This window comes from Mytilus edulis, chromosome 12 (assembly GCF_963676685.1).
Source record: "Mytilus edulis chromosome 12, xbMytEdul2.2, whole genome shotgun sequence".
Taxonomy (NCBI): Eukaryota; Metazoa; Mollusca; class Bivalvia; order Mytilida; family Mytilidae; genus Mytilus; species Mytilus edulis.
In genome coordinates, this window is record NC_092355.1 from 9,695,315 (window position 1) to 9,722,405 (window position 27,091).

Below are 27,091 nucleotides of genomic sequence, written 5' to 3' on the forward strand. Positions count from 1 at the left end.
TAACACATTGTTTTGAGTACAAGATGACCCCCTTTTTTTTAGAATATCTGAATTTTATAGGAGTCTAAGGTACGCTCCGTTTTTTTTTTGTAATTTCAAGGGTAATATGAACATTTAGATTAAAGATTATAATGGACAAATAGTTAAAAAAAATCATGTCATATTTTGTCCGACTCATTTCAGCATGTTCAGTGTACTAGCATGACAAACAACACATTCAGTAACTAATTATCAGTCTATGGAAGAAGCGATTCGATAAAAACTTTTCTTATATCAACGAGCGATATTGTCTTAAATCAACGAGTTGCATTGTGGGAAATTTCAGACGAATGTTAGCATCCGTACGAAGAAAGGCAGATTTCTCGGCATAACTTGAGTAATGACTCTTTTCTAAAACAATATAAAAAAAATTGTGAATGCGATACTTTTCTAATATAACTGCTATAGTTTTCTAATATAAAATGAATCCGATGACACGTCACAATGCATGCATGTCAAGAAAACTGCAAACATAATTCACAAACTTAGATCATGACCGGTTTAATGTTTTAGGATCAATTACACTAAAATTTCGTAATTGTAACAAAATTAACGCTAACATGAACTTATCATTTCGAAAATGTTGCTTGACCTTATTGATAGTTGAAAGTGTTAACAACCTATTCAGTCTATTGTTTTCAATCACATGGTTTAGCCGACTAATTCTATTTGAAGTGATGATGCAATGGCGGAATTTAAATGCGGTTGCAAATAGTCAACCGACCTATTAGATTCTAATATACTGGTCACACTGCATTAGCCTATCCACCTTGGTAATATCGAAATAGACAAAAAATATCACTCATTTATTCAAACAATCCAATCCAATACAGCTCCAAATTACAATGAATATTCAAATGGTAAAATAAATAATCCAAACAAATTAAAATGTGCAAAAATGCTGATGTCCCGAACTTTGAAGATACCAACTGAGTAGCCTCAGACTATAAATTGGACAACTTCAGATACAACAAAAATCAAAAATCTTGTCAAACAGAAAATGTATTTATTATTAACCATAGAAAAAAATATTGAGAAGGAAAACAGTTTTTTTTTATATTAAAGACTTTTCCCGTTGGTAAATCGATATCTCTATGAACATAATCAGCTCGCCGCGTAGAAGTTATTTTACATCGCGATGACGGGCATTCCGATGTATTGCAATCTAATTTAAATTAAAAAAACTATCTCTCATCGCTCCCGTTTTCTGATATGTCGCGTATGAGAGATCGGTTTTTAATTAGATTGGATGTATTGTTGCCACAGAGATTTGACTTTCGTTTTTGACTAGTAACCGATCGTATAAATACGCGAACATTTCTTAGTGCAAAATAACAATCCATATCGCTTGTTATAAATTCATTTCTTCAATGCATGAGTACTAAAAAAAATGTTAAGAACACAAATAAATAAGATGTAAATGTCTGTTGACGTTAGAAATGTGTATATATCTTTTCTATATTTATAAATTTAGATCGTTCAGTTGGAGGACTGGAAAGTAGTTATTTATAAAGGGAAATTTTTAAAGATTTATAGATATAAGAAGATAAGTAATACTGGTCTCAAAAAAATTAGTCAGTATTTTCTTAATTTTTCGTTGGAACATTTTCCGCATGGAATGTCTGCATATATTTTCAATTGATATTAGACAATAGCGCTATGTGATAAAAGAAAAGTTTTTATCGATACGCTTCTTCCATAGACTGATTATCATTTTGTTCTATACTATACTATCTATAGAAATTAGACAACACCGGGATAAGTCGTGTTATTTGTCAAATAATGTAGACGGATCGATGACGAATGGACAGGGTTGCGTTCAATCTCGTAGCGGCTACCGTAGTTCTTCGTAGCTTTTGACTATTGAACGTGTAGCTATAGCCTAGTTGTTATAACTGATTGATATTGATAGCAGCTACGTAGCTGCTACTATATTGAACTCAACCCAGGACATATATTTTGAGTAGACTGCATGGCAATTCCTACTAACGCACATTCGCGCGGACCTAACGTGAAAAGGAAAAGAACACACACACACAAAAAAAAAGTTACAAGAATAAACATATCGATCATGTAAAAAAAAATTATTTTGAAATTCATCTAAATAACGCTTTGTTTACGGTGTCGTGACGATTTATTCTATTCCATGTAGGATGTGGTATTGCTTAATTCTCATAATATACCTGTCAGAATATGAAAAAAAAAAGAAAAAAAAAAAAAAAAAACATGTAAGCGAACGTCGACGAGACAGCAATCTATCTATAGTAATATTTACAATGAAATTTTAACTTTACTTCGATGTCGTATATTTTCGAAAGCGTTCTGAATATGTATGAAGTATTTGCCACTGGGCATTACTTAGATAGTACCATGTTGATTAATTTTTATTTAGGCTTTAACCACATCTTCCTACATCTATTAAATATATTTTGTATATAAAAGTCTGTGGCATTTATTAATTTAAGAAACATTGTAACATGTCTTGATTATTTTTATGTTGTTGTAAGCTTGAGAAAATGTTTCTTATGTTGATAGCCGGATGTTACACATATGACATTTTATAGTTAAGGGCTAACATATACTGGCTCAGTTATGGAACTACGTGCCAAGCACTTTTTTTTGAAAGCAAAACTAAAAGTAAACTAAGTGACTAAAATTAAAACTTTTAAATTAACAAACACTTTCAAGATAAACTAATGTATTCACAATTGATAATTTATAAGCATACTAAAAAATTTAAGCTCATAAGTTAGAAAGGCTGAGTAAACAATATGTACACACCATGGGACTCTTAGTATAACGTGCATACAATAGTCCCAAACTTACCTACTTATAAAATATAAAACGCAATGACCAAACAAGAGAAAATAAAAAGAAATGTAGGGAAAAATGTTTTTGAAGTTGATTGCAAGATTCTTAAAGACTCTGTTATAGTTAAAAAAAAGTCTTTAAAAAGAGAAACGCTTTTATTAATAGGCCCTATTATTATCGGAGGTCCATTCGGATGCGCTGTTTATAAATGATTAATGTTGGTATGACTATAACCGCGGGAAATACGTTAACTCTCTAGACTTATCGAAGCAATCCATATAAATATCAAAGAGGTTACGAACTTTTCCGTATGCAAGTCATGTGACAGACAAGTCAGAAGACAAGTTAGCAGTTTATACAGTGAAAAGAAATGTCTTAATTAAGGAATTTAGCACAGAATACATTCATGAACTGTATACGATATATGTGATCGTAATGGTAAGTACAATTAGAGTAAACTGTCAAGATCAAAACTTCCGGCACAACCTGTGGATTCAATAAAGTCAGTCTAAAGTACAGACCCCCTAATTCCCTAAAAAATGAGTAGAAGAGGTATATAGTCTTTTTGAAACGACCGCCGCTGCTTTATAGTCGTTAGACGATCATGTGTCTAAATCAGTGTATGTTTACAAAAGTTTATTGGGTCAAACACCTTGTCCTATATTTTGACATTTAAATTGCATTTATAACAACTGTTCAACATACTACCTATATTGTAAATACATGGATAGTACAAATGTTCCAGCAGGATTCCAAATCTCAATCTCATAAATCTAAAGGCAGACTTTAACCGACCCAGACATCAGTGGCAGATCCAGAACTTTTCATAAAAGGGGAAAAGGGGGGGGGGGGGGGGCAGCTGACTAACATAAAAGGGGAGGGGGACACTCCAGTCACACTTCAGTGATTCCCTATATAATCAACCAGATTTTTCCCACGAAAAAGAGGGGGGGGGGGGGCTGGGCAGATCTGTCCATGGACATGTTGGTTGGTCATTATATACTATGATATACCTAATAAAATCAAATAGACTGCCTGTACATGCAGTAGTTGCTTGCTGCCACCAATATTTTAATGGTTGGTACTACATGTAGATGATTTGGAATCCTCTATCTTCCCTAACTCAACCAGTCGATTTGCATGATTAGACTACCTCTATATACATGATATACCATGTATACAGTGATACAACATTTGAATTACTAATTCTATACAAATGTCATAATTTCTGCTTTTCTTGGATTTCTTTTGACCATGTTAACATGTTCGACTACATGGTCCATCATTTAAAGGAGTCTTTACTATTCATAAATGTAAAATTTCACAGACAATGTCGAATTCATTTATTTGCATGTTACAATGTACAGTGTAGATTTCTTTGCTTCAGTTCTTGAGATAAGAGGTTGAACTCTTAAATAAATTTGACTTGTATAAAGGTCCTGATAGGAGGTCCTTTAATTGATCTTAATTCTGTATTCTTTAATTTTTTAGGTCATTTTTCTCTATTTTAAAAAACTATATTTTTGCCCATTATTCTTCATGTTCTTTATTCTTCATCATTTTTGTCCATTATTCTGTAAACCCAGACCCACTTGTATTTATATAAGTATAAATATAACCACTGACTGAATTGCAATGCAAAAATCAAGTTGTAACTATAACATCATGAACATGAATAAGGTATTTTTTTATTCATGCAAGTTAAGATTTATAAGCTGTAAAGTATTAAGCTTGCATCATTAGCAGATCCAGGAAGTCACCGGCGTGATCAATAGACTAGAACCTCCCCCTTTTTTTTCTGTTATGAGAATGGTTCATAGTTCTCAGTGTGGTTGGAATTCCCTGTTTCACAAAAGGACGGGATCTGCGTCTGTTAAATTAAACTGATGACATAATACATGTGATGATTATATTTTTAACTTGATAAATTTTCCAAACTTCCCTTTATTGTTATCACTTATCAGTTTGGTTATCAAATACATTCAACAAATCAAAATAAACGTAAATATTTAAAAAAAAATAATATAAACAAACAGATAATTGAGCAATCTTTATAAATGAAATTAGGAAATTTAGCCTCATTTGAAGAGGGGCTGAAAATTGAGTAACCAAAGGGATAATAACATATGTAAGTTAAGGATGTACTTAGGTGATTTAAGGTAAATTAAATAAATCAAGAATTAAAAATTGATACTTTAGCTGGAAGAGTATTAGTTATGAATCAAAATAAGCTAGAATTAATGAAAGGTTATGGAGCTCTTTTTCGAGATATTTGATTTATGAAATATTGTGGGAAAGGACTGACTCTGACTTTTACCTTGTATTTGCATTGGTATTATTTGGGTCTCAAATCAAACGAAAGAAAATCAAGAATCTGCTTAAATTTGGTCAAATGGCCTCTTATGAGCTATTAAGTCTTATGTTAAAAGATAAATAGGTGTTATGGGGCAAAATTAAGTTTACTATATTTCGTATGGAAAAACATTGAGGAGTTCGAACATTTGACACTTATTCCAAAACCTCACCTAAGTACATCCTTAAAGTAGAAAATAAACTAACAATGCCAAGGCAAAAAATGAAAAACGACCTAAAGACAAATGACTGTATTTGAAATACATTATTGAAAACTAAATACTGCGCAACACAAACCCCACCAAAGCCAGGAGTGACCTCAGGTGCTCAGATCAGAAGGCTGAGCAAATTAAAGATGGATGTAGCAAGCAGTTATATGTTGTATTATATATATAATATGGTAAGTAAGTTTTGATATACAACTGAGGAGATTGGAGATGTAAAATACAAGTCAATGTTGGAGATGTGAGATATAAGTCAATGAGACAGCCACCCATCAACAACAACAGACAATATAGCAAGCTCTGAATTGTCCACGAGTTTATGAGAGTCTTAATGTCCAGAGTTTATGAAAGATGATTCCTTATATATTTGAGATCTTATTTCAGCAATGAAATTAAATTGGTCAGGCATCATTTATGTGCATTTATACCTTAAATAGTGGGTCCTAATGGGGTCTAAGCGTGACGCAGGATTGCAGATTTTTTTGTAAGCGTGACACGTGAAAGTCAAATTATTGTGCCGTGAAAACGGGAAATGAGGTCTACCGGGACCCGGGAAATGACAAAACAAATGAGAATTAATTACGTATATAGTGTAAGCGGGATACGGGAATCTGACAAAACCTTAAGTGGGATCTGGGATCAGACCCCCCCCCCCCCCCCCCCACTGAGACCCCCCTTATATAGCAAATGCAACGTTTATTTATCTGCTTGTTCTCTTTAGTTTGATGCATTTGAAATCACATCTGACATTGTTATTGCATTGACAATAGAAGCTGTCAGACTATAGTTTATGATTGCTATTGGTTTAATTGACTATAATTAGGTGACAATATCATAGCTAGGTTTGAATAAAAACATCACCTCTACAAGGTAAACATTGTCAATGTTTTGTCTTGTCTTCAAACATTTATAAAACAGACTGACAAAATAATATGTACTGTTGTCTTGTAATTTGTCACATCTTTAGAAAGAATTAAAATCAGTCTAGGTAGTACAATGGATCAAACTGTAAACCTGTAATTGTTTACTGTAAATTAAAATGATAGACAATTACTCTCACCTTTATCTTATACTATTATATAGATTATAGTTTAGAAAGAAGATGTGGTATGATTGTCAATGAGACAACTATCCACAAGAGACCAAAATGACACAGACATTAACAACTATAGGTCACCATACAGCCTTCAACAATGAGCAAAGACCATACCGCATAGTCAGCTATAAAAGGTCCCGATATGACAATGTAAAACAATTCAAACAAGAAAACGGCCTTATTTGTATAAAAAAATGAACGAAAAACAAATATGTAACATATAAACAAACAACAACCACTTAATTACAGGTTCCTGACTTGGGACAGGCACATACATAAATAATGTGGCTGGGTTAAACATGTTAGCCGTATCCCAACCCTCCTCCTTACCTTGGACAGTGGTATAACAGTACAACATAAGAACGAACTGTAAAAATCATATGGTGTTTTTTTTTTTCTTGATGTATTTCAAAATATTAAATTAGCCAATTCACCCTCATTTTTTCCTAAATAAGGTGAACTCTGTTTATATGATGTAACCATTATTAAAGGGATATAAATGGAATGAATGATATTGACTTTTCACTTTTTAGATATTTGAATAAATTATAATAATAATATTGAATTTATGTATTATCTGTGTTGCATAACTGAAATTTGACAAATAATCAAAAACTTGTCTAGTGAGATGGTAAGATATTATAAATTCAGTCAGATAAAAAATCTATGTTTGTATTTATATGATAGACATTTCTTTTATTCAGTTTTATGAATGAACTGCCCTGGTTTTAACAATGTTTTATGATTAAACTGCCCTGGTTTTAACAATGTTTTATGATTAAACTGCCCTGGTTTTAAGTTTTATGAATAAACTGCCCTCAGCTGTTTTTCAGTTTTATGAATAAACTACTCTGTTTTTTACCAATGGGTCTTCAACACAGCGAGAAAATCCTGCAAATGTAAGTGGGCTTCAAGCTTTAAGTACTTAAGCTTTCTGCTGTGTGCTTCTTAAATACTGGAGCTATGTGCTTGAACTTCACCCTAAAAATTCTTGTTTCATTGAATAAATATAAAGAAATACAAAGTTCTTGTTTAAAGGAAAGAGCATGAACTATATTAGCTGTAGATTATATGAAACATTGAAAAGTGATCCATCAACACAATCTTAAGGCTGTTGTTAAAATCCCACCAATCATTCAGATTGATAAAATACAGATGGTATCACTTTAATTACAATTATTTGTAATATCTCGAAAATTTACAACTACACATTTTACCAAAAATAATCCCTTATCCCTAATGAACAATAGGATGAGATTTTACCTTTGGTGATAACTTCTTAAAAGTGTATTAACAGTTAAAGGATTAGATGAAGCTGCAATATAATCATTTACATATGCATTTACATGCATTAACACCATTAAGTTATAATCAGTCTTAGTAAGAGGACACAACCTTGTGACATTTATTCGAATTTGAAAAAAATATCTGTTATAGTCATGATAGTAACAAATATGAAATTCATATTTTTATTGTGAAAGAGTATTTTTTTGGATGTAAGAATTATTCAAGGTCATGAGGTAATGACCATGATAATGACAATGTGATATTAATTTTGTGAACCGACTTTTATGAGCTCTGAATTATTGGAAGTGTGTTTCTGTGAATAGTTTATGAATATTTTTAATTCCTATTGTCAGAGCAATAATACTACTGCTGAGAAGAAAAATATATTTTCAAATTTTGAGCTAAAAATTACTTTATAATGTACATTGTGAACATATCGAAATGGATGGCTAAGTCTAATTCAGTCACCTGATATTTGTTATGTGAAAAATAAAATGTCATTGGATAGTAATAATCAAGTGGCAGCCAATCAAAACGGATGGATTGAATCACCTGACTATTATGTAATAAAAGTAAACAGGGTAAGAATGACATTTATTGTCTAGTGCCATTATAACTCTTTTCTCTATCATCAGTTAGGGGCCTTCATGACCAAGTGCTCTTATGTAGTTAAATATAGTTCTATTACTGAAGTTGTGAGTTTAAACCCTGCTCGTGCAGGTGCACTTGACTCCAATCTTAATTGACTAGGCCTAGGGTTGTCAGTTTCCTGTCAAGGATTGGTGGTTTACTCCAGGCACTCAGGCTTCGATCCTTCACCAATAAAAACTGGCCACCATCGAAATAGCAAAAACATGGCGCTTAAAAGTGGTGTTAAAACACAATCAAACAATCAATCAATCTACCATCAAATGAACTTAAACATTTTATAGGCATTCTTCAAATTTAATTTTTTTCTTTAACTAAGGCAAAATGAAATAAAAGTTAATGATTCCCATTAGTTATCTTCCTTAATATTAAGCCCATAAACTTAAGTGCTTTTTTAGCTCACCTGGCCGAAAGGCCAAGTGAGCTTTTCTCATCACTTGGCGTCCGGCGGCGTCCGGCGTCGTCCGTCGTCGTCCGTCGTCGTCGTCCTGCGTTAACTTTTACAAAAATCTTCTCCTCTGAAACTATTGGGCCAAATTTAACCAAACTTGGCCACAATCATCATTGGGGTATCTAGTTTAAAAAATGTGTCCGGTGACCCGGCCAACCAACCAAGATGGCCGCCATGGCTAAAAATAGAACATAGGGGTAAAATGCAGTTTTTGGCTTATAACTCAAAAACCAAAGCATTTAGAGCAAATCTGACTTGGGTAATATTGTTCATCAGGTCAAGATCTATCTGCCCTGAAATTTTCAGATGAATCGGACATTTCGTTGTTGGGTTGCTGCCCCTGAAATGGTAATTTTAAGGAAATTTTGCTGTTTTTGGTTATTATCTTGAAAATTATTATAGATAGAGATAAACTGTAAACAGCAATAATGTTCAGCAAAGTAAGATCTACAAATAAGTCAACATGACCAAAATGGTCAGTTGACCATTTTAGGAGTTATTGCCCTTTATAGTCAATTTTTAACCATTTTTCGTAAATCTTAGTAATCTTTTAGAAAAATCTTCTCCTCTGAAACTATTGGGCCAAATTTAACCAAACTTGGCCATAATCATCATTGGGGTATCTAGTTTGAAAAATGTGTCCGGTGATCCGGCCAACCAACCAAGATGGCCGCCATGGCTAAAAATAGAACATAGGGGTAAAATGCAGTTTTTGGTTTATAACTCAAAAACCAAAGCATTTAGAGCAAATCTGACATGGGGTAATATTGTTCATCAGGTCAAGATCTATCTGCCCTGAAATTTTCAGATGAATCGGACATTTTGTTGTTGGGTTGCTGCCCCTGAAATGGTAATTTTAAGGAAATTTTGCTGTTTTTGGTTATTATCTTGAATATTATTATAGATAGAGATAAACTGTAAACAGCAATAATGTTCAGCAAAGTAAGATCTACAAATAAATCAACATGACCAAAATGGTCAGTTGACCCCTTTAGGAGTTATTGCCCTTTATAGTCAATTTTTAACCATTTTTTCGTAAATCTTAGTAATCTTTTAGAAAAATCTTCTCCTCTGAAACTACTGGGCCAAATTTAACCAAACTTGGCCATAATCATCATTGGGGTATCTAGTTTAGAAAATGTGTCCAATGACCCGACCAACCAACCAAGATGTCCGCCATGGCTAAAAATAGAACATAGGGGTAAAATGCAGTTTTTGGCTTATAACTCAAAAACCAAAGCATTTAGAGCAAATCTGACATGGGGTAAAATTGTTCATCAGGTCAAGATCTATCTGCCCTGAAATTTTCAGAGGAATCGGACATTTCGTTGTTGGGTTGCTGCCCCTGAATTGGTAATTTTGAGGAAATTTTGCTGTTTTTTTGTTATCTTGAATATTATTATAGATAGAGATAAACTGTAAACAGCAATAATGTACAGCAAAGTAAGAACTAAAAATAAGTCACTATGACCAAAATAGTCAATTGTCCCCCTAAGGAGTTATTGCCCTTCATAGTCAATTTTTAACAATTTTCTTAAAATTTGAAGATTTTCAATAACATTTTCCACAGAAAGTACTGTTATAGAAAGAGATAATTGTAAGCAGCAAGAATGTTTAGTAAAGTAAGATCTACAAACACATCACCATCACCAAAACACAATTTTGTCATGAATCCATCTGTGTCCATTGTTTAATATTCACAAAGACCAAGGTGAGCGACACAGGCTCTTTAGAGCCTCTAGTTTTATTATGTTCCTGCCAAAGCAGAGCAGCATAATTTGAACCCTTGTCAATCTGTACGTCCCTTAGTTTAAGTCCGTCTTTACATTGTCCCAAAGTAGGTTTCTGTTCTCCAACTGTATTTGGCTATAATAGCAATGTTATGAAACTTAAAACTTGTACTTTAAATGCTTATATATTACAACAAAACATAGATCAAATTTGAATTTTGGTGGCATGACTTTATCCTTTCAAGAGTTATGGCCCTTTCCAAATATTCACCTGGTAACCCTTCATTTTAATTCAACCAAATATAACCATGATAAGTGGGATTTTACATTGACAGATGACTCACATAGATCTATCACATAATAGATGATAATAACATCCTGATCAGATAGATCTATCACATATTAGATGATAATAACATCCTGATCAGATAGATCTATCACTAATCTGCTAATCTTCATTGGTAAAACTGTAAGTTATTTATAGATAATGACATTCAAGGTCAACAAGACACATAATCTGTGTGTCATATATAAATCTACCTTATACAGATGAATATCAATATAGGCTTATAAAAACAACCTTATTAAACAAAGTACACATGTAATTGTTGGAAAAATGAGTTGATTTAATTAAGAATCCTACTAAACAGACCAAAATTCATAATTTATTTCATATTTGAATGCCTTAAAGTCTTTTACATTCTATCCGCCAAAAATTCCAGTGCTTGAATCATGAGTTTGAAACAGCTATGATTTAAGGTATTTAAGTCAAAAGTTAAATAAAAAGATATCAATAATTCAGTGCATATTACTGAGGACATCCTGAGATTAAAAAAACATCCTGGGAGTTTTTATTGCAAGGGAGATAAGCCAGGATGTCATTCTACTAAATTTGTTTATTTATAATTTTAATTTATTTTGATTTTAAATTTAATTATAAAAATAAGAAGAAGTGGTATGATTGGCAATCAGACATTAATTACACTACTAGTATAGTATTACTGTCAAATAGAATGTTATAATTAAGTTATTTTTGAAAGTTTAAGTGTGTTGAATTTTTAATCATTAGAGGAATCAAACAATTAGCCAAATACTGGCAGCAAACATTTTCTTGTATTTTCTTTCTCATTTGAAATGCATCTTTTTACGCGCGAAATAATGGCAGCAAACATTTTCTTGAACTTTCTGTATTATTTGGCTTGCCTCGTCCCCACAGATAATTCCAATGATTATTTAAACTGCACTGTGTTGCACGTATTTTGGAAATTAAATCGCTTTAAGTTTGTAGCATATATATCTCCTACATATTTAAGTACAGAGTTTTTCTGATACATTGGCTAATCAAGTTATGCTGCAAGAACTTCGTGTTAAATCAGAATGAAGTTTTTGTTATTTAGGATATACAATGAACATAATAAAGATCGATTGATTGTGTTTTAATGCCACTTATAACATGTATAAGTGCCACTTTTGGGCTATTTCATGGTGGTAAGTTTTTATAGGTTGAGGCAGCCGGAGTTAGCCAAGAGAAATCGCCAACTTTCTATAGAAAATAAAGTGTACCGTCATGAGCAGGGTTTGAACTAACAAGCTCAGTATTGACTGGCTAGTGATTACAGTAGTAGAACTACTTAGACCACTTGGCCACTAAAGCCCCTAGAGTGGGGTGCTCATTTTCGCCGGGGACACAATTTCGCCGTTTAAGGATTTTGAGGTGTAAAAACTTCAAAGGATGGCTGAAATAAAAGAAATGTACACGTAAATTATATTTTTATAACAAATATAATATTTTTTTAAACTGAGACAAAATTGCGGCTCCTACAGAAAATGACCGAAAAACGGCAACGATTTTCGGACAATTTCCTGAATAAAAAACACGATTTCAAAGAAGTATTTCTAAGTAAATATTTGACTGAATGCCCTAATTTTGAATTCTTTATACCTTTGAAATGTCTGCTATTCATCTATAATGCAATTGATTTGATAAAAATTGTTAAAAGCTGCGGTTATTTGGTTTTAAATAGATGTGTAAAAACGGCGAATATGTGTCCCCCATTGACAAAACATCCGGAAATTTCAAACACCCTTTAATCTAACTTTTCAGATGATTTTCTTAAAACAAACCGGTTTTCAAGCTTAAGTATATTTTGCATTTGAAGTTATCTTCATATAGAAATATCAGTATACTTCAAAAACATTTAGACCTGAACATAAACTGTAGAAAACATGGAAAGATGTGGCGAAAATGAGCACCCCACTCTATATGAAAAAGTATATATTCAGTTACTGAAGATATGAGTTGACTATATATTTGTTATAATTATGTAAATTATTATAAGATGCATTGAAGACCTATTGGTGACCTTCTGCTTTTGTCTGTTCTATGGTTGGGTAGTTGTCTCTTTGACACATTCCCCATTTCCGTTCTCAATTTTACATTTGTAACTGGCAAAAGTCATATTTGATCAAAATTAGATTTTGTGATTTCAAGGTCAGTTTCTGAGATCCTACGCAACTAAAGGTTATCTAAAGGTCAACTAAGTTTAATCTATAATTGTTGTAGTATGTACATGACCCAAAAGTGAGATGTTGTAGGTGTGAGTCTGACCTCAAATGTAATGACCATAAAGGGACTAGGATATAAAAACTCCAGTTCAACATAGAATTTTACAGGCACTTTATTAGTTATAATAAAATAAGCCTTTATAGATATAAGAGTTGTGATCTGAGTACTAATGATACAACTCTACATTCAACATGTCCAAGTCACAATTTGTTAAAGTAAAGTAAACCATAAAGATCAATGTATGGTCTTCAACAAGGAGCCTAATGGCTTACACTGAGTTACAGCAAGCTATAAAGGGCCCCCAAAATGACTTGTGGAAAACAATTCAAATTTGGCCACTAAAAATTTGACTTTTATGTAAAATATATTAAAAGGCCAATTTTGCCAAAGAAAATGTGTGTTTTCAGCTAAGGAATTCTTCTGTAGTTTGTTTTATGTTTTTAACCTTGAATTGGTTTACCATGTAAAACCTGCAGTTTTTATCATAAAACACAAACAAAACTACTAAAAAATAAATTTCATTAAACAATGTAAGTTTAACTTTTTAAAAAGAGGCCTGTATCATGTGTATGTGGGTGAGGAAATTCAAAACAAATCTTTATTTTTTTGGCCAACATGGCCTAAGATATTAACATTAATCTATAATCATTTAAGGTAAGGGCGGTTTAAATAATATGTGTGTTTCCTATAACTTCTTCATAAAAAATAAGGCTAGCTTAGGAAGGTATAGGCTTTTTTTTATTTTACCATTTTTTTTCTTCCCATTGAGACTATGGGAGAGAAATTCTGACTTTAACAGTGCTTATTGAAAAATTACCAGAAAAAACTTTATAGGCTGTTTCTAAGCTTAAAATATAGGGAAGGTAGCTATATAGGGATATAGGAAACACACATATATTTTTATATGGCCTTAGACAATATTTAGATTACAATAGAATCATGATTTACAATACTAATTACACAATGATGAAATTATTATTGTGGTCCGTGATAATTGACAATAGAATTTACATAAATGTATAAAGTTAAAAGTATTATGGCATGTATCAGAAGGGCCTGTATACCTCATTGTAAATGCTGTATTGTTGTTTGTGTAATCAATGCCTCCCAAGCTGCAGGAACTCTTGACCACTACTGACATTACATCATGTGACAGTCATGCAAAATATAAACATGTAACTCGGCAAATGTGTGTAAGTATAGACGTCAAATTCATTATACTCCTCAGCTGGTCAGATATTCCACCTTATCAAATGCTCTTTATGTACAACATTGATAATTATTAGGTGTTTTTTTATGCCCTATTTATTATGACCAATTCATAGGCATTATGTTTTCTGGTCTGTGTGTCCATTTGTTTGTTCATCCGTCTGTGCCTTCGGCCATCTGTCCTGCCTCAGATAAAAGTTTCTGGTCAAGGTAGTTTTTGATGAAACTGGAGTCCAATTAACTTGAAACTTAGTACACATGTTCCATATGATATGATCTTTCTATTTTTTATGCCAAATTAGAGTTTTTATTCCATTTTCACGGTCCACTGGAATTTAATAATAGAGATGTTGGGGCATTCATGTACTATGGACACATTCTTGTTTAATCTTTTTATACGACTGCAAAAATTTTAATTTTTCGTCGTATATTGCTATCACGTTGGCGTCGTCGTCTGCGTCGTCGTCGTCCGAATACTTTTAGTTTTCGCACTCTAACTTTAGTAAAAGTGAATAGAAATCTATGAAATTTTAACACAAGGTTTATGACCACAAAAGGAAGGTTGGGATTGATTTTGGGAGTTTTGATCCCAACATTTTTAGGAATTAGGGGCCAAAAAGGGCCCAAATAAGCATTTTCTTGGTTTTCGCACAATAACTTTAGTTTTAGTAAACATAAATCAATGAAATTTAAACACAAGGTTTATGACCACAAAAGGAAGGTTGGTATTGAATTTGGGAGTTGAGGTCTGAACAGTTTAGGAAAGGGGCCAAAAAAGGGCCCAAGTAAGCATTATTCTTGGTTTTCGCACCATAACTTTAGTTTAATTAAATAGAAATCTATGAAATTTAAACACAAGGTTTATGACCACTTAAGGAAGGTTGGGTTTGATTTTGGGAGTTTTGGTCTCAACAGTGGGGTTCTTTGATATGCCACATCTTACTGTGTATGTAGATTCTTAATTTTTAGGCTGTTTTCAAATTGTCTACATTAAAGTCCAAAGGGTCCAAAATTAAACTAAGTTTGATTTTAACAAAAATTGAATTCTTGAGCTTTTTTGATATGCTGAATCTAAACATGTACTTAGATTTTTGATTATCAGGGCCCAGTTTTCAAGTTGGTTCAAATCAGGATCCAAAATTATTATATTAAGTATTGTGCAATAGCAAGAAATTTTCAATTGCACAGTATTCAGCAATAGCAAGAAATCTTCAATTGCACAGTATTGTGCAATAACAAGAAATTTTCAATTGCACAGTATTGCGCAATAGCAAGAAATCTTCAATTGCACAGTATTGTGCAATAGCAAATATTTTCAATTGCACAGTATTGCACAATAGCAAGAAATATCTAATTGCACAATATTGTGCAATAGCAAGAAATTTTCAATTGATTGGAGTTATCTTTCTTTGTCCAGAATAGTACTTGAATCAACTTAAATCATTGTTTTATACAATATACAATGTATATTCACTTTTACTACCAACTGATAAATTTAAACAATCTTTACCATTCAGTGATAACAAGCACCTTTTGTTACATTTTAATATTTTATGATGTATTTAAATGAGTAGTTATTGTTGCAAACTCCATTAGAAATTTGAATTGAGATCAGTTTTGGAAAAAGGGAAAGGGGATGTGAAAAAAATGGGGGGGGTTAAATTTTTCTCATTTCAGATTTCATAAATAAAAAGAAAATTTCTTCAAACATTTTTTTGAGAGGATTAATATTCAACAGCATAGTGAATTGTTCAAAGGAAAAAAAAGTATTTTAAGTTCATTAGACCACATTCATTCTGTGTCAGAAACCTATGCTGTGTCAACTATTTAATCACAATCCAAATTTAGAGCTGAATCCAGCTTGAATGTTGTGTCCATACTTGCCCCAACCGTTCAGGGTTCAACCTCTGCGGTCGTATAAAGCTGCACCCTGCGGAGCATCTGGTTTAAACTTGAAATTCTAAAATTAGTATGTTTTGTGGCTTGTCCAGAATAGATTTTGCTGGTCCCTAATTTAGACTTCAAATATTTTACAAAAAAAATTGATTCTGATTTTAGAATTAAAATACTGAAAATATATCAGCTTTACAGGTATTTATTGAATTATTAGAAAATAGATGTACTGTACGCAGTGAAGTCTTATATTTTTTGCCACTGATACTGATTGTGTGTGTATTTTTAATTATGAGTAATGATGCACATAATAAAAAATGAATTGAAATATATATTTAATAATCTCAAATTTTCCACAGGCATAATATATAAATGATATATGAGGGATTTATGATAGCCACGGAATTGAGTATCTTCAATTTAAAAAAATAAATGAATTCCCAGTATCAACACATGATCAATTAATAAATATTTTATTGTGTTTATATATTCTTTCAAATTTAAAGTCAATTTTGATGACAATTTTAAGCATCTTTTATTTGTTACAGGCAGCTGCAGTGGAGAAAAAAGAGCACTTATACAAGATCTTAGTGATCGGGGAACTTGGAACGGGAAAAACCAGCATCATCAAACGATACGTTCATCAGTTCTTTTCACAGCATTACAGAGCCACTGTATCCTTATATAAACATACCAGAGAGAAGATATGACATTTTTAGGGACACCAGGATTGGGTGTTTTTAATCTTGGGATTTTGGGATTGACCTTTTCCAGATCTGGGAATTTCTATTTTGAATTTCGTTGTTTTAAGCACTTTATTTTACAATCAAGCCCCCTCCTTTCCCCCCTCATACCAGCTTTAAGAGATCTTTGGCCAAGACATGGGGTCAGTGATCATGTCACAAATTTTATGAAATATATAGAGTGCTGTACATGTAAATTCAGAAACTATTATTGCAATTGTTGAATAATATATAGACATAAATGTGAGTTTAATTATTGCAATTTCAGGAAAATCTGCATACAGATATATGTTTCAGATATCAGAATGAAATAGTTATTATAAATTGCCATACTATCCCAGTTGCATTATTTGATTCAATAAAAGCCTCACAATTATTTCTGAATTTTTATGCCCCACCTTCGATAGTAGAGGGGCATTATGTTTTCTGGTCTGTGCGTCCGTTTGTCCGTCTGTTCGTCCATCCGTCCGTCTGTCCATTCGTTCGTTCATTCATTCGTCTGTCTGTCCTGCTTCAGGTTAAAGTTTTTGGTCGAGGTAGTTTTTGATGAAGTTGAAGTCCAATCAATCTGAAACTTAGTATACATGTTCCTTATGATATGAACTTTCTAACTAATGTCAAATTAGAGTTCTGACCCCAATTTCACTGTCCACTGAACAAAGAAAATGATAGTAGGAGTGGAGCATCTGTGTACTGGGGACACATTCTTGTTAGTATTGTAAACCATGACTAATTCTCACAATTTCATCATGAAATAAACTAAACTAAAACTAAACCGATGTTAAAAATTTCGAACTTTGAATTATGGCCAATGATATATATAAGTTTAAGAAGATATGGTATAATTGCCATTCAGACACCTTTCCACCAGAGACTATGCACATAACATAGAAAGTTAGCGTTAATAGTTCAGTTAGGGCCTTCAACAATAAGCAAAGCACATATCACATATCAAGCTTAAAATGGCCCAGAAATGAAAAAAAATGTCATTATCATGTGCAAATCAATAAATGAAAACCATATCTACTCTTTTGTCGAGTTGTTGTCTTTTTTAAACATTCCCCATTTCTATTCTTAATTTCATGGCATGCAGCCTACGAAAATGCAGCAAATGAAAACCACAGAATAACTGGCTCCTGTTAGAATAATAATTATTGTTATTCAGGGTTGGCAAAAACCCGGGTTTTATGAGTATTGCCAAGCCCAGTGGGAAATAATGGGAAAACCCGGGTTTTACTGGGTTTTACTGGGAAATACTGGGCAATACTGGGTAATATAAAATACTGGTCTGAATTTCAAAAAGGATTCAGTAACCAAACACAAATGCAATATATTTAAGATATATATACATATTTTGATTTATAAATAAGTTTACTTGTTTGAGAGTCTTATGATACATACATAAACAAAAGTACAAGTGTATACATCTGAGAATGTTATTTCACTGTGGAAAGTGACCACAAGGCTTGATTTAATATTGTAATTGTTCTAATTTGAATTGATATATTATGTAACTTTGCTTTCCTTAACTGCGACTACAGATAGGTGTAGATTTTGCATTAAAGGTATTAAACTGGGATGCTGATACAGTTGTCAGGCTACAGCTATGGGATATTGCAGGTATGTGTATATAATATAGTATAGCTGATACAGTTGTCAGGCTACAGTTATGGGATATTGCAGGTATGTGTATATAATATAATATAGCTGATACAGTTGTAAGGTTACAATTATGGGATATTGCAGGTATGTGTATATAATATAGTATAGCTGATACAGTTGTCAGGCTACAGTTATGGGACATTGCAGGTATGTGTATATGATATAATATAGCTGATACAGTTGTCAGGTTACAATTATGGGATATTGCAGGTATATGTATATAATATAATATAGCTGATACAGTTGTGAGGTTACAATTATGGGATATTGCAGGTATGTGATTAATATGTAGTATAGTTTGCATTTGTTTAGAATTTTTGTATGATCTACACTTCCTTTTCAAGTGCATATTATACTCACCTGAATACAGTACAATTGTCTTTGCACAGAATTTATATTTCAAGGGAGATAAGTACAAGTATCTAAAATGTGAAGTATTTTTGAAATGTTTGCTCCTCCCTTATGAAATAACAAACTTTTTAAAAGACTGTTATATATTGAATCCTTTTTTTATGTAGATGACTTTTTTGTATAAATTAATCTTTTGAAATTTGGTGTGGAACGATTCTCTATATATTTTTCATATACTTGAAAGAGGGACAAAAGATACCAAAGGGAAAGTCAAACTCTTAAATCGAAAATAAACTGACAACGCCATGGCTAAAAATGAAAAAAGACAAACAGACAAACAATAGTACACATGACACAACATAGAAAACTAAAGAATAAACAACACGAACCCCACCAACAACTAGGGGTGATCTCAGGTGATCCAAAACATTGACACATTTTTTCTTTCAAAAACTATAAAAAAGAAAATAGCAATTTTATATGATTTTCAAAACAGATTTTATTTCTAAACCATTATTTAATAAAATTATGAAAAGAAAAAGTAAGTAAGGGCAATATTTTTTTGGCACGTACATGAATGAAACTAGAGGATGTTGAAATCTTTGAAAAAATAAATAAGACGATAAGCCAACATCCATAAAACTATAGTTTTCAATGCACCAGTTTATGTGAAGAATGCAAATTTCATTCTCCATGAAATAGTGCAATATGGCTTTAGGCAATTTAAAAAAAAAAACAATAAATGATTGAGTATTAAATATGTGAAATATTAACTGTTATTGAAAATATATGAATGGAGTGGGTAACTGAACAACCATTAAAAAATTTTCTTAATTAAAATTACTGTTGATTATGAACATGGTCAGGTGGAAGGGGACATTCAAAACTGAATTTTATAACATCACCATAACCCTTAACCTTGATTCTCTCACCACCAGATGTCACATAAGGACTCAAACAGACAATGCCATCGCAAAAAAAAACCAAAAAAAAACAGGAAAAGACCAGTCAATGCTTTATAGAAAGTTAAAAATTGAGTAAAAACAGCAACAAGAGCCCAGACAAAAGCTGGTGGTAGAAGGAAAAGCAGCTTCTGCTTCACATGTGACACCCCACTCATAAAAGTACAATTGCAGTATGAAAACTGTCCATACTCTAGATCTGTAGAAGAGAAGTGATCAATACCAAAGGTACATTCAAATTCATAAGTCAAATTTAAACTGACAATGCCATGGCTAAAAAGATAAGACCAACAGACTAATAACGGTACAAAAGACACAACATAAAAAACTAAAGGCTGAGCATCACAAACCCCACCAAAAGGTTTTGATGCAGAAATACAGTTGAAAGAAAAATGACTTTTTATCTGGTCTATTTCTAGGTCAAGAGCGATTTGGTAACATGACTCGTGTGTATTACAAGGAAGCTGTTGGATGTTTTATAGTTTTTGATGTAACAAGAGCATCAACATTTGAAGCAGTCACAAAATGGAAAGCAGATTTAGATAGTAAAGTAACGCTCTCAGATTCAACACCTGTACCATGTGTTTTACTGGCAAATAAAGTAAGTTATTTCCCCTTCCAGGGATTTTGTCACCTTTTCCATTTGTTTTACTGGTAAATAAAGTAAGTGATGTCCTCTGTTAGGATATTATCCAAAGACAATTTATTGGACATAAGACATAAAACATAAGACATTTTATTTCACTAAAGCCCCCACATGGGATATGTTAGTACAACATTGTTTAACAAACAATAATAGAGTTATTGTACTTTAATGACATTGGAGTTATTGCCCTTTAGTGACGATTTAAAACCATTTTGTTTTTGCATTTGCTCATCAACAAAAAAGATTTTTGTCATGAATTCTATTCTTGTCTTCAATGTAAGAGAGAGTCCATTGTTGAATATGCACAAAGACCTAGGTGAAGGACACTGAGGCTCTTTACCATGTACAGGTATTGGAACTTTAATTTTCAAAAACCAAAATATGCATTAAAAGGGCCTCTGGTAAAACTAGTACAGTGTTACCTGTGATATCAGACACACTGGAGGAGCAGAAAAAATGTTAAATTAAGTAGGGTATTGGAGTAATCAGGTTTTTTCTGCAAGGATAGCCATATTTTGGGACCAGACAAATGTGTCAGTTAAAGCAGGATGTTTGAATACTCAGGTGTCAGAATAGGCAGTTTACACTTTATGCATAACCTTCCTGAGATAAAGTATTGAAGTTGATAGTATTGAAGTTGATATTCTACTGTAGAATATATATGTAAAATGAAAATAGAAAATAACAATTTTAATGTAGAATTTCTACATTAAAATTGTTATTTTCTATTTTCTTTTTTAACTTTAATTTATCTACACTTGTTTTATCCTTTCTATTTTTCAGTGTGATCAAGCCAAGGAAGGATTAGTGAACAATGTCTCTCAGATGGATGATTTTTGTAAAGAAAAAGGTTTTGTTGGATGGTTTGAGACGTCAGCAAAAGAAAATATAAATATAGAAGAAGCTGCTAGATTTCTTGTGACCAGGGTAAGAATTGGTTTTGATGCGTTTGACACCCCACCTACAATTATTGTGTTTTCTTATCTGTTTGTCTGTCCCATATCAAGTTAAAGTTTGGACGAAAGTAGTTTGTGATCTCATTGTCTTGAAATGTAATACACATGATCACTACAAAACTTAATTATTCAATCATCAGTTAACTAAAAACTTCATTTCATGAAAAACACATTTATTTTTATAAGACAACTATCCACTAAAGTTCAAATGGATGTAAACAGTTATAGGCAACTGTACAGCCTTCATCAATGAGAAAAATAGTGAGGTCTCATTTTTGTGGTCAAGTCCATATTTCATATATTGTGAGGCCATTATTATTTGTTGGACACCAGTTTTCGAAAATTTCTTGGATCTAGGTTGACCATAAATTATAAGGACAAACTTTTTATTGCATACATGCAGACTTTGCCAAAACCACAAAATCAAATATTCTTTAAAATCTTATGTTTCCTCAATGCTTAAAAAGCTCATGGTATTCACAATAATAAAATAATAATAAAATGAATTCACAGTACAATATTCAAACAACCCTCAAAGGGTCAAATTATTCTCTTTAATTATAATCTTGCAATAATTTCTGAATTTTCAGTACATAGCGGACCATGAATTTAAAGGATAATGCTAGCTAAGAAATTCTCCCCAGATATCTTATGTATAGCATCCTGGTAAAAAAGGAAATTTGAAATACCATCTTGTTTTAAAAAATCATAGCATCACATCCATAACATAATCTAACAAAATCATTTCAGATAGCATCACATTCTAGAAATATAGCATCACATTGTCATGATACTAAAAGGCCATGGGGAGAACACTGCCATTCACACATTCATTGTCATTTGTTGTAATAAATATTTTTCAGATTCTACAGAATGACGAAGCAATAGCCAAAGACGAGGCTGACACTGATAGAATAATATTAAATGGTCCCAAAGATTCCTCTTTAACAGAAAAGAAAGGTTGCTGCTCTTGACTTTACATACATTTAAATACTATGTTACTGATAGGCCTCTATACATTTAAATACTGTATTATTGATAGCCCTCCATACATTATAATGATTAAAGCTGATACATGCTGAAGATCTATATTTTGAATGTTCAAGATAAGTTTATAGAAATGAAGACATATTGTGCAAATTTGTATACATGTATTATTTATGTCAATGACAGCCTACCATACACTCATATAATATGTGACTGATAGCCCTCCATACATTCAAATACCATGTGACTGATAGCCCTCCATACATTTAAATACTGTGTTATTGATAGCCCTCAATACTTTATAATGATTAAAGCTAATACCTGCTGATAGATCTTTATTTTGAATGTTCAGGATCATTTTTATCAGAAAGAAGACATATTGTGCAAATCTTCATACATGTATTATTTATGTTAGTGACAGCCTACCATACATTTAAATACTATGTGACTGATAGCCCTCCATACATTTAACTGTCCACTGGATCCGAATGATGTTGATGTTAGCTCTTTAGATATGTTTGTTTATAAAATTCATTGTTTTTATTGTTAACTGAAGTGTTAATGTTTTGAAATGTTGTTCAAGTTTTCAAAATACATAATATGTAAAAAAAAAAAAATTTTTTTTAGAGCTTTTAAAAATATACATGACAAGACACTATTCCCAAAAATAAAGGGCTTACAAAGATGCCTTCATACAAAGGGCATTAAGTTCACCTGTCAAACAATCTAGATTTTAAGTGGGTAGAGTGTCCGAAACAATTATGGAAATTTTTAGTTTATAATTTATAATAGTCCACAAAGTGTTTTCATTGTACCTGGGAACAGTATACCTAAATGGAAATGAATTGGATACGCTTTTCAGTATAAAATTGAAAAAATCTCTGACTCCCCGAGACTTCCTGAGATTTATGGATTTTGGTAGCGTCTGACCGAAAAAACTATTGGAACTGCTCAATAAATAAATCACATAATTCTATAACCGTAAATAAATACAAGTTTTATCATATTTTTTCATATAAATTACTAAAATAAGTTTGATTTATTTGACGTGAAGTGTTTTATAATAGTTTGGGAATTTGTAAATCATTGCGGCAATGGCCGCCATTTTTTTATTACCTTGTTTGCATTCTGCACAGTTCTGTGATAAACTGCTTGCGATTTTAACAAATTTGAAATGACAGAATACATGTTTGATACACTAGCGTTACTATAAAACTAGTTTGAATGACATTTTATTGATATTATCAGAAATATTTAGGATAATAGTGAGTCCGTTTTAAACACATGTCTGTTTCCATATTGTATCTTTATTTACGATGGCACGACAACAAAATCGACTACAAACAGGTAGTGTCAAGTCCCATCAATATATATGTTCCTGATTGTACATGTTGTAGCAAAGGACAATTTTCCATAGAACAAGAAAACCATCTAGCTCTTTTAAAAAATTCTGTTCATAATATTATTAGATTATATCTGAGAGTAGATTTTTGAATTTTTTAATCTACCATGTATCTGTCAAAAACACCTTTTGTCAGTGTCATGTATGAAAATCAAATCAATCATTTTGTAAACATACTTGGAATGTATGTGCATATTGGATCAAAATAGCTGCCATTTGACATTTCAATGACAATTATTTATTGCATTCAATAATAAATAGGGAACATAAATAGACCTTATAGCTAGACATCACACAGGTTCTCCTAAAAATTTGACGTCATAATACAAAATATCTGATGCCACAATGGAAAGGCGATTGATGTAAACTGTCAATAGTTCAAGCAGGACAGATTCTTGGGTCAGCCCGGAATAGCTATAAAGGTGTATTCAGGAATTGAAATGTATGGGTGCTTTGAATATATATGCTGTTTATTGTGCGAATGAGTCTTTTATTTAAGAAATGAATGCTTCATTTTTGTTAGTTTTTTGAGGTGTAAATAGTTTTGATGGAAGCATATTTTGTATACAAAACTAGAATTTTTATTAATTTACTTAATGCCTCAACCAATCAAAATTACAGATTCGGATGTAACTGCAATGCGATTATAGTTGATTATATTATAGCAAGCAATATATTTTGTTAGTTCACATGCAAGACATGATGTTAAATGTATATTTCTAAGACACCTTTTCTATATATGTTTTTTTTTTTGGGTAGTCGTCTTTTTTAGTTACTTTTTGCATTTGGTAATACTCAGAGATTTAGAGCCTTTAGGACTTATTTCAATAGAAAAATATCTGCATGTCTAGTTGATGCATAAATCTCCTACATTCACAACCCATATTAAGTGGAACAAATTTAAGACTTTTCAGTTAGTGAGCTGTCTTCTCTTTTGTAAACAGATATTTTCAAAAAGTTATGTGTTTTTATTTTTAGATTTTTGTAACAATTTTGTTTTTATTTTACAAAAAAATTCAAACTGTCATGAGAAATTTCAAAATTCGATTTTAAATTATTGCGATTATACCCCATTTTTCACAATAACAAAAACATTGCAATAATTACTGAATTAACAGTAGATAATGAACTCTTGAAATAAATACCATTAAGGTCACATGCAGTAAAACAGTGATACAATAATGCATACGTGTTAGTTGCTCATTTGTAAAAAAAAAACATAACAATGTGTATGACAAATGTTTTAACAATCTTACCTCATGATTGACTGAAGAGTGCTGAAGAGGGCTTCATATCTACACTTCATATCAACTAGATTAGTCTAACCTGATGTCCCTAGGGATTTGCCTACACATTTCAAACATATACAATTTTACCTAAGACAGTTTTGCAGTTTTACTTGTTGACTTGGCATTTTCAGTTGCTTATTGTATTTAGAAAAATATTTGACATTTGAGACTGAATTAACAGTCTCAATGAGTTATTTTTGTTCTGTATTTTTTCCTTACAGCCAAATGTTTCAAAAACAGTACTGTAAATTCAGAAATTATGGAGTGCAGTTATTATTGCAAATTATTGATTACTGGTAATATGTCAGATCTTATTGAGTGATATATTGATATACAGAGAAGGTTACAAAATCAATTATGAATTGGAGTTTATATTTTTACAAACCTGAAACAAGTCTCATTTTTCTCTTTTTGTAAATCATTGTAATAATTTCGGAGTTCATGAGAAATATAAATACCATTTTGAAAAAGTTCTAGAATTTGTGTTGAAAGGTCAAGAACATTTATCAGAATTTACAGTACAATCTATAATGACACAACTTTCTTCATATCATCGTGTGTGAATAAGTATGAATGAATGTTACAAAGTCATGGTTGTTATATAATTTATAAAATATTTATATAATTTTATCATTTTAGAGTAATTTTTAACTAGCTTATATTATTCATCATGTATATAAAATGAGGGTAAGATAATAAATATATTAATTGATAGATTTTTTTTTTTGTCTCTTTTGATTTCAGGCATGGGATGTACCAATTGATAGACGAAAACTTCTGAATTGATGATTTTTTTATTTTTGTCCATGTGGTTATATACACTGGGAAAAAAAGAAAAAAAAGAGGGGGGGGGGGGTATACAGAGAACGCTGTGCAAGGGCTGTATTGCCAGTCAAGGTCGTTAAAAACTTTCAATTGTTAACAAAGAGCGCAGTTAAAAACAAAAAGTGACACAATCCCAGCCAAACAATCCAGAAAAGATATAAACACTACAAGTAAGAGATTCACCCCTGAAACAAAATAAGAAATGAACTCAGAAAGGGTAAGCACTTCCTGTTTCAGTTACAGGTAAACCTAAAAATTACAAGACATGTCATAAAGTCAACTTTTCGTAATCTTTCGTTTGCAGACTGTCATATGCTGAGGACCTAAAAAGTAAAATATCAGACATGCAGTTTATTTCGCATTGGTTGACCATTATGGAATATCTGTTTCACAGACAAGATGGATATGTTCCAACCACCATCTTGATTTCTTTTTCCTTTAATGTGACCAAACGAATTAGACTTAACATTAGGTTCATACTTAATTGAGCAACCAAACAGCAAGCTATAAAGGGCCCACAAATGACTAGTGTAAAACATTCAAACGGGAAAACCAACAGTCTTATCTATATGAAACGCAAGAACACTTGTGAACCACACCAACAAATGACAACTACTGAAATGAGATGCCCGACTCAGAACTGATGCAAACAAATGCAGCAGGTTTAAACGTTTTAAAAGGCACCAACCTTCACTTTTATCTGAAACAATAGTGTAACATCACAACATAGAGAGACACTATGATATATCAATTGAAATGGCTTAACTCAATCAAAAGACATAACACAAGTGAACATACATTGAACGAATAAATTTGATCTATGATACAATGGTAATACAAAATCAATTAAAAAAAGGGTTGAAAAAATAAGGCAACAGTAGTATATGGCTGTGAGAAAACATTTAAAAAAATACAACAATAACTTTAAACAAAATGCAACTGAATACAATAAAATACACAGG

At 31.9% G+C, this 27,091-nt stretch overlaps 1 protein-coding gene across 2 annotated transcripts; it reads left to right on the forward strand.

Moving 5' to 3' along the window:
- The first annotated feature begins 3,128 nt into the window (after positions 1-3,128).
- On the forward strand, positions 3,129-26,018 carry LOC139499647 (ras-related protein Rab-32-like). Of its 2 annotated transcripts, XR_011658239.1 has the most exons (8): positions 3,129-3,288; positions 16,855-16,980; positions 18,591-18,669; positions 20,444-20,625; positions 21,454-21,597; positions 22,490-23,424; positions 24,011-24,297; positions 24,430-26,018. XR_011658239.1 is itself a non-coding variant. In XM_071288397.1 (6 exons), the coding sequence occupies exons 1-6, from the start codon at positions 3,286-3,288 to the stop codon at positions 22,598-22,600; spliced, it is 645 nt and encodes a 214-aa protein (XP_071144498.1). In that variant the 5' UTR covers positions 3,129-3,285; the 3' UTR covers positions 22,601-26,018. The 2 variants fall into 2 exon arrangements, 1 of the variants encoding a protein (XP_071144498.1); XM_071288397.1 differs by having other exon boundaries at positions 22,490-26,018.
- The last annotated feature ends 1,073 nt before the right edge of the window (positions 26,019-27,091 follow it).

Coding starts and splice junctions, on each gene's coding strand:
- LOC139499647 (XM_071288397.1), top strand. Junction 20,626..21,453: donor GTGTTTTACTGGCAAATAAA/GTAAGTTATTTC, acceptor TCTATTTTTCAG/TGTGATCAAGCCAAGGAAGG. Junction 21,598..22,489: donor CTAGATTTCTTGTGACCAGG/GTAAGAATTGGT, acceptor AATATTTTTCAG/ATTCTACAGAATGACGAAGC.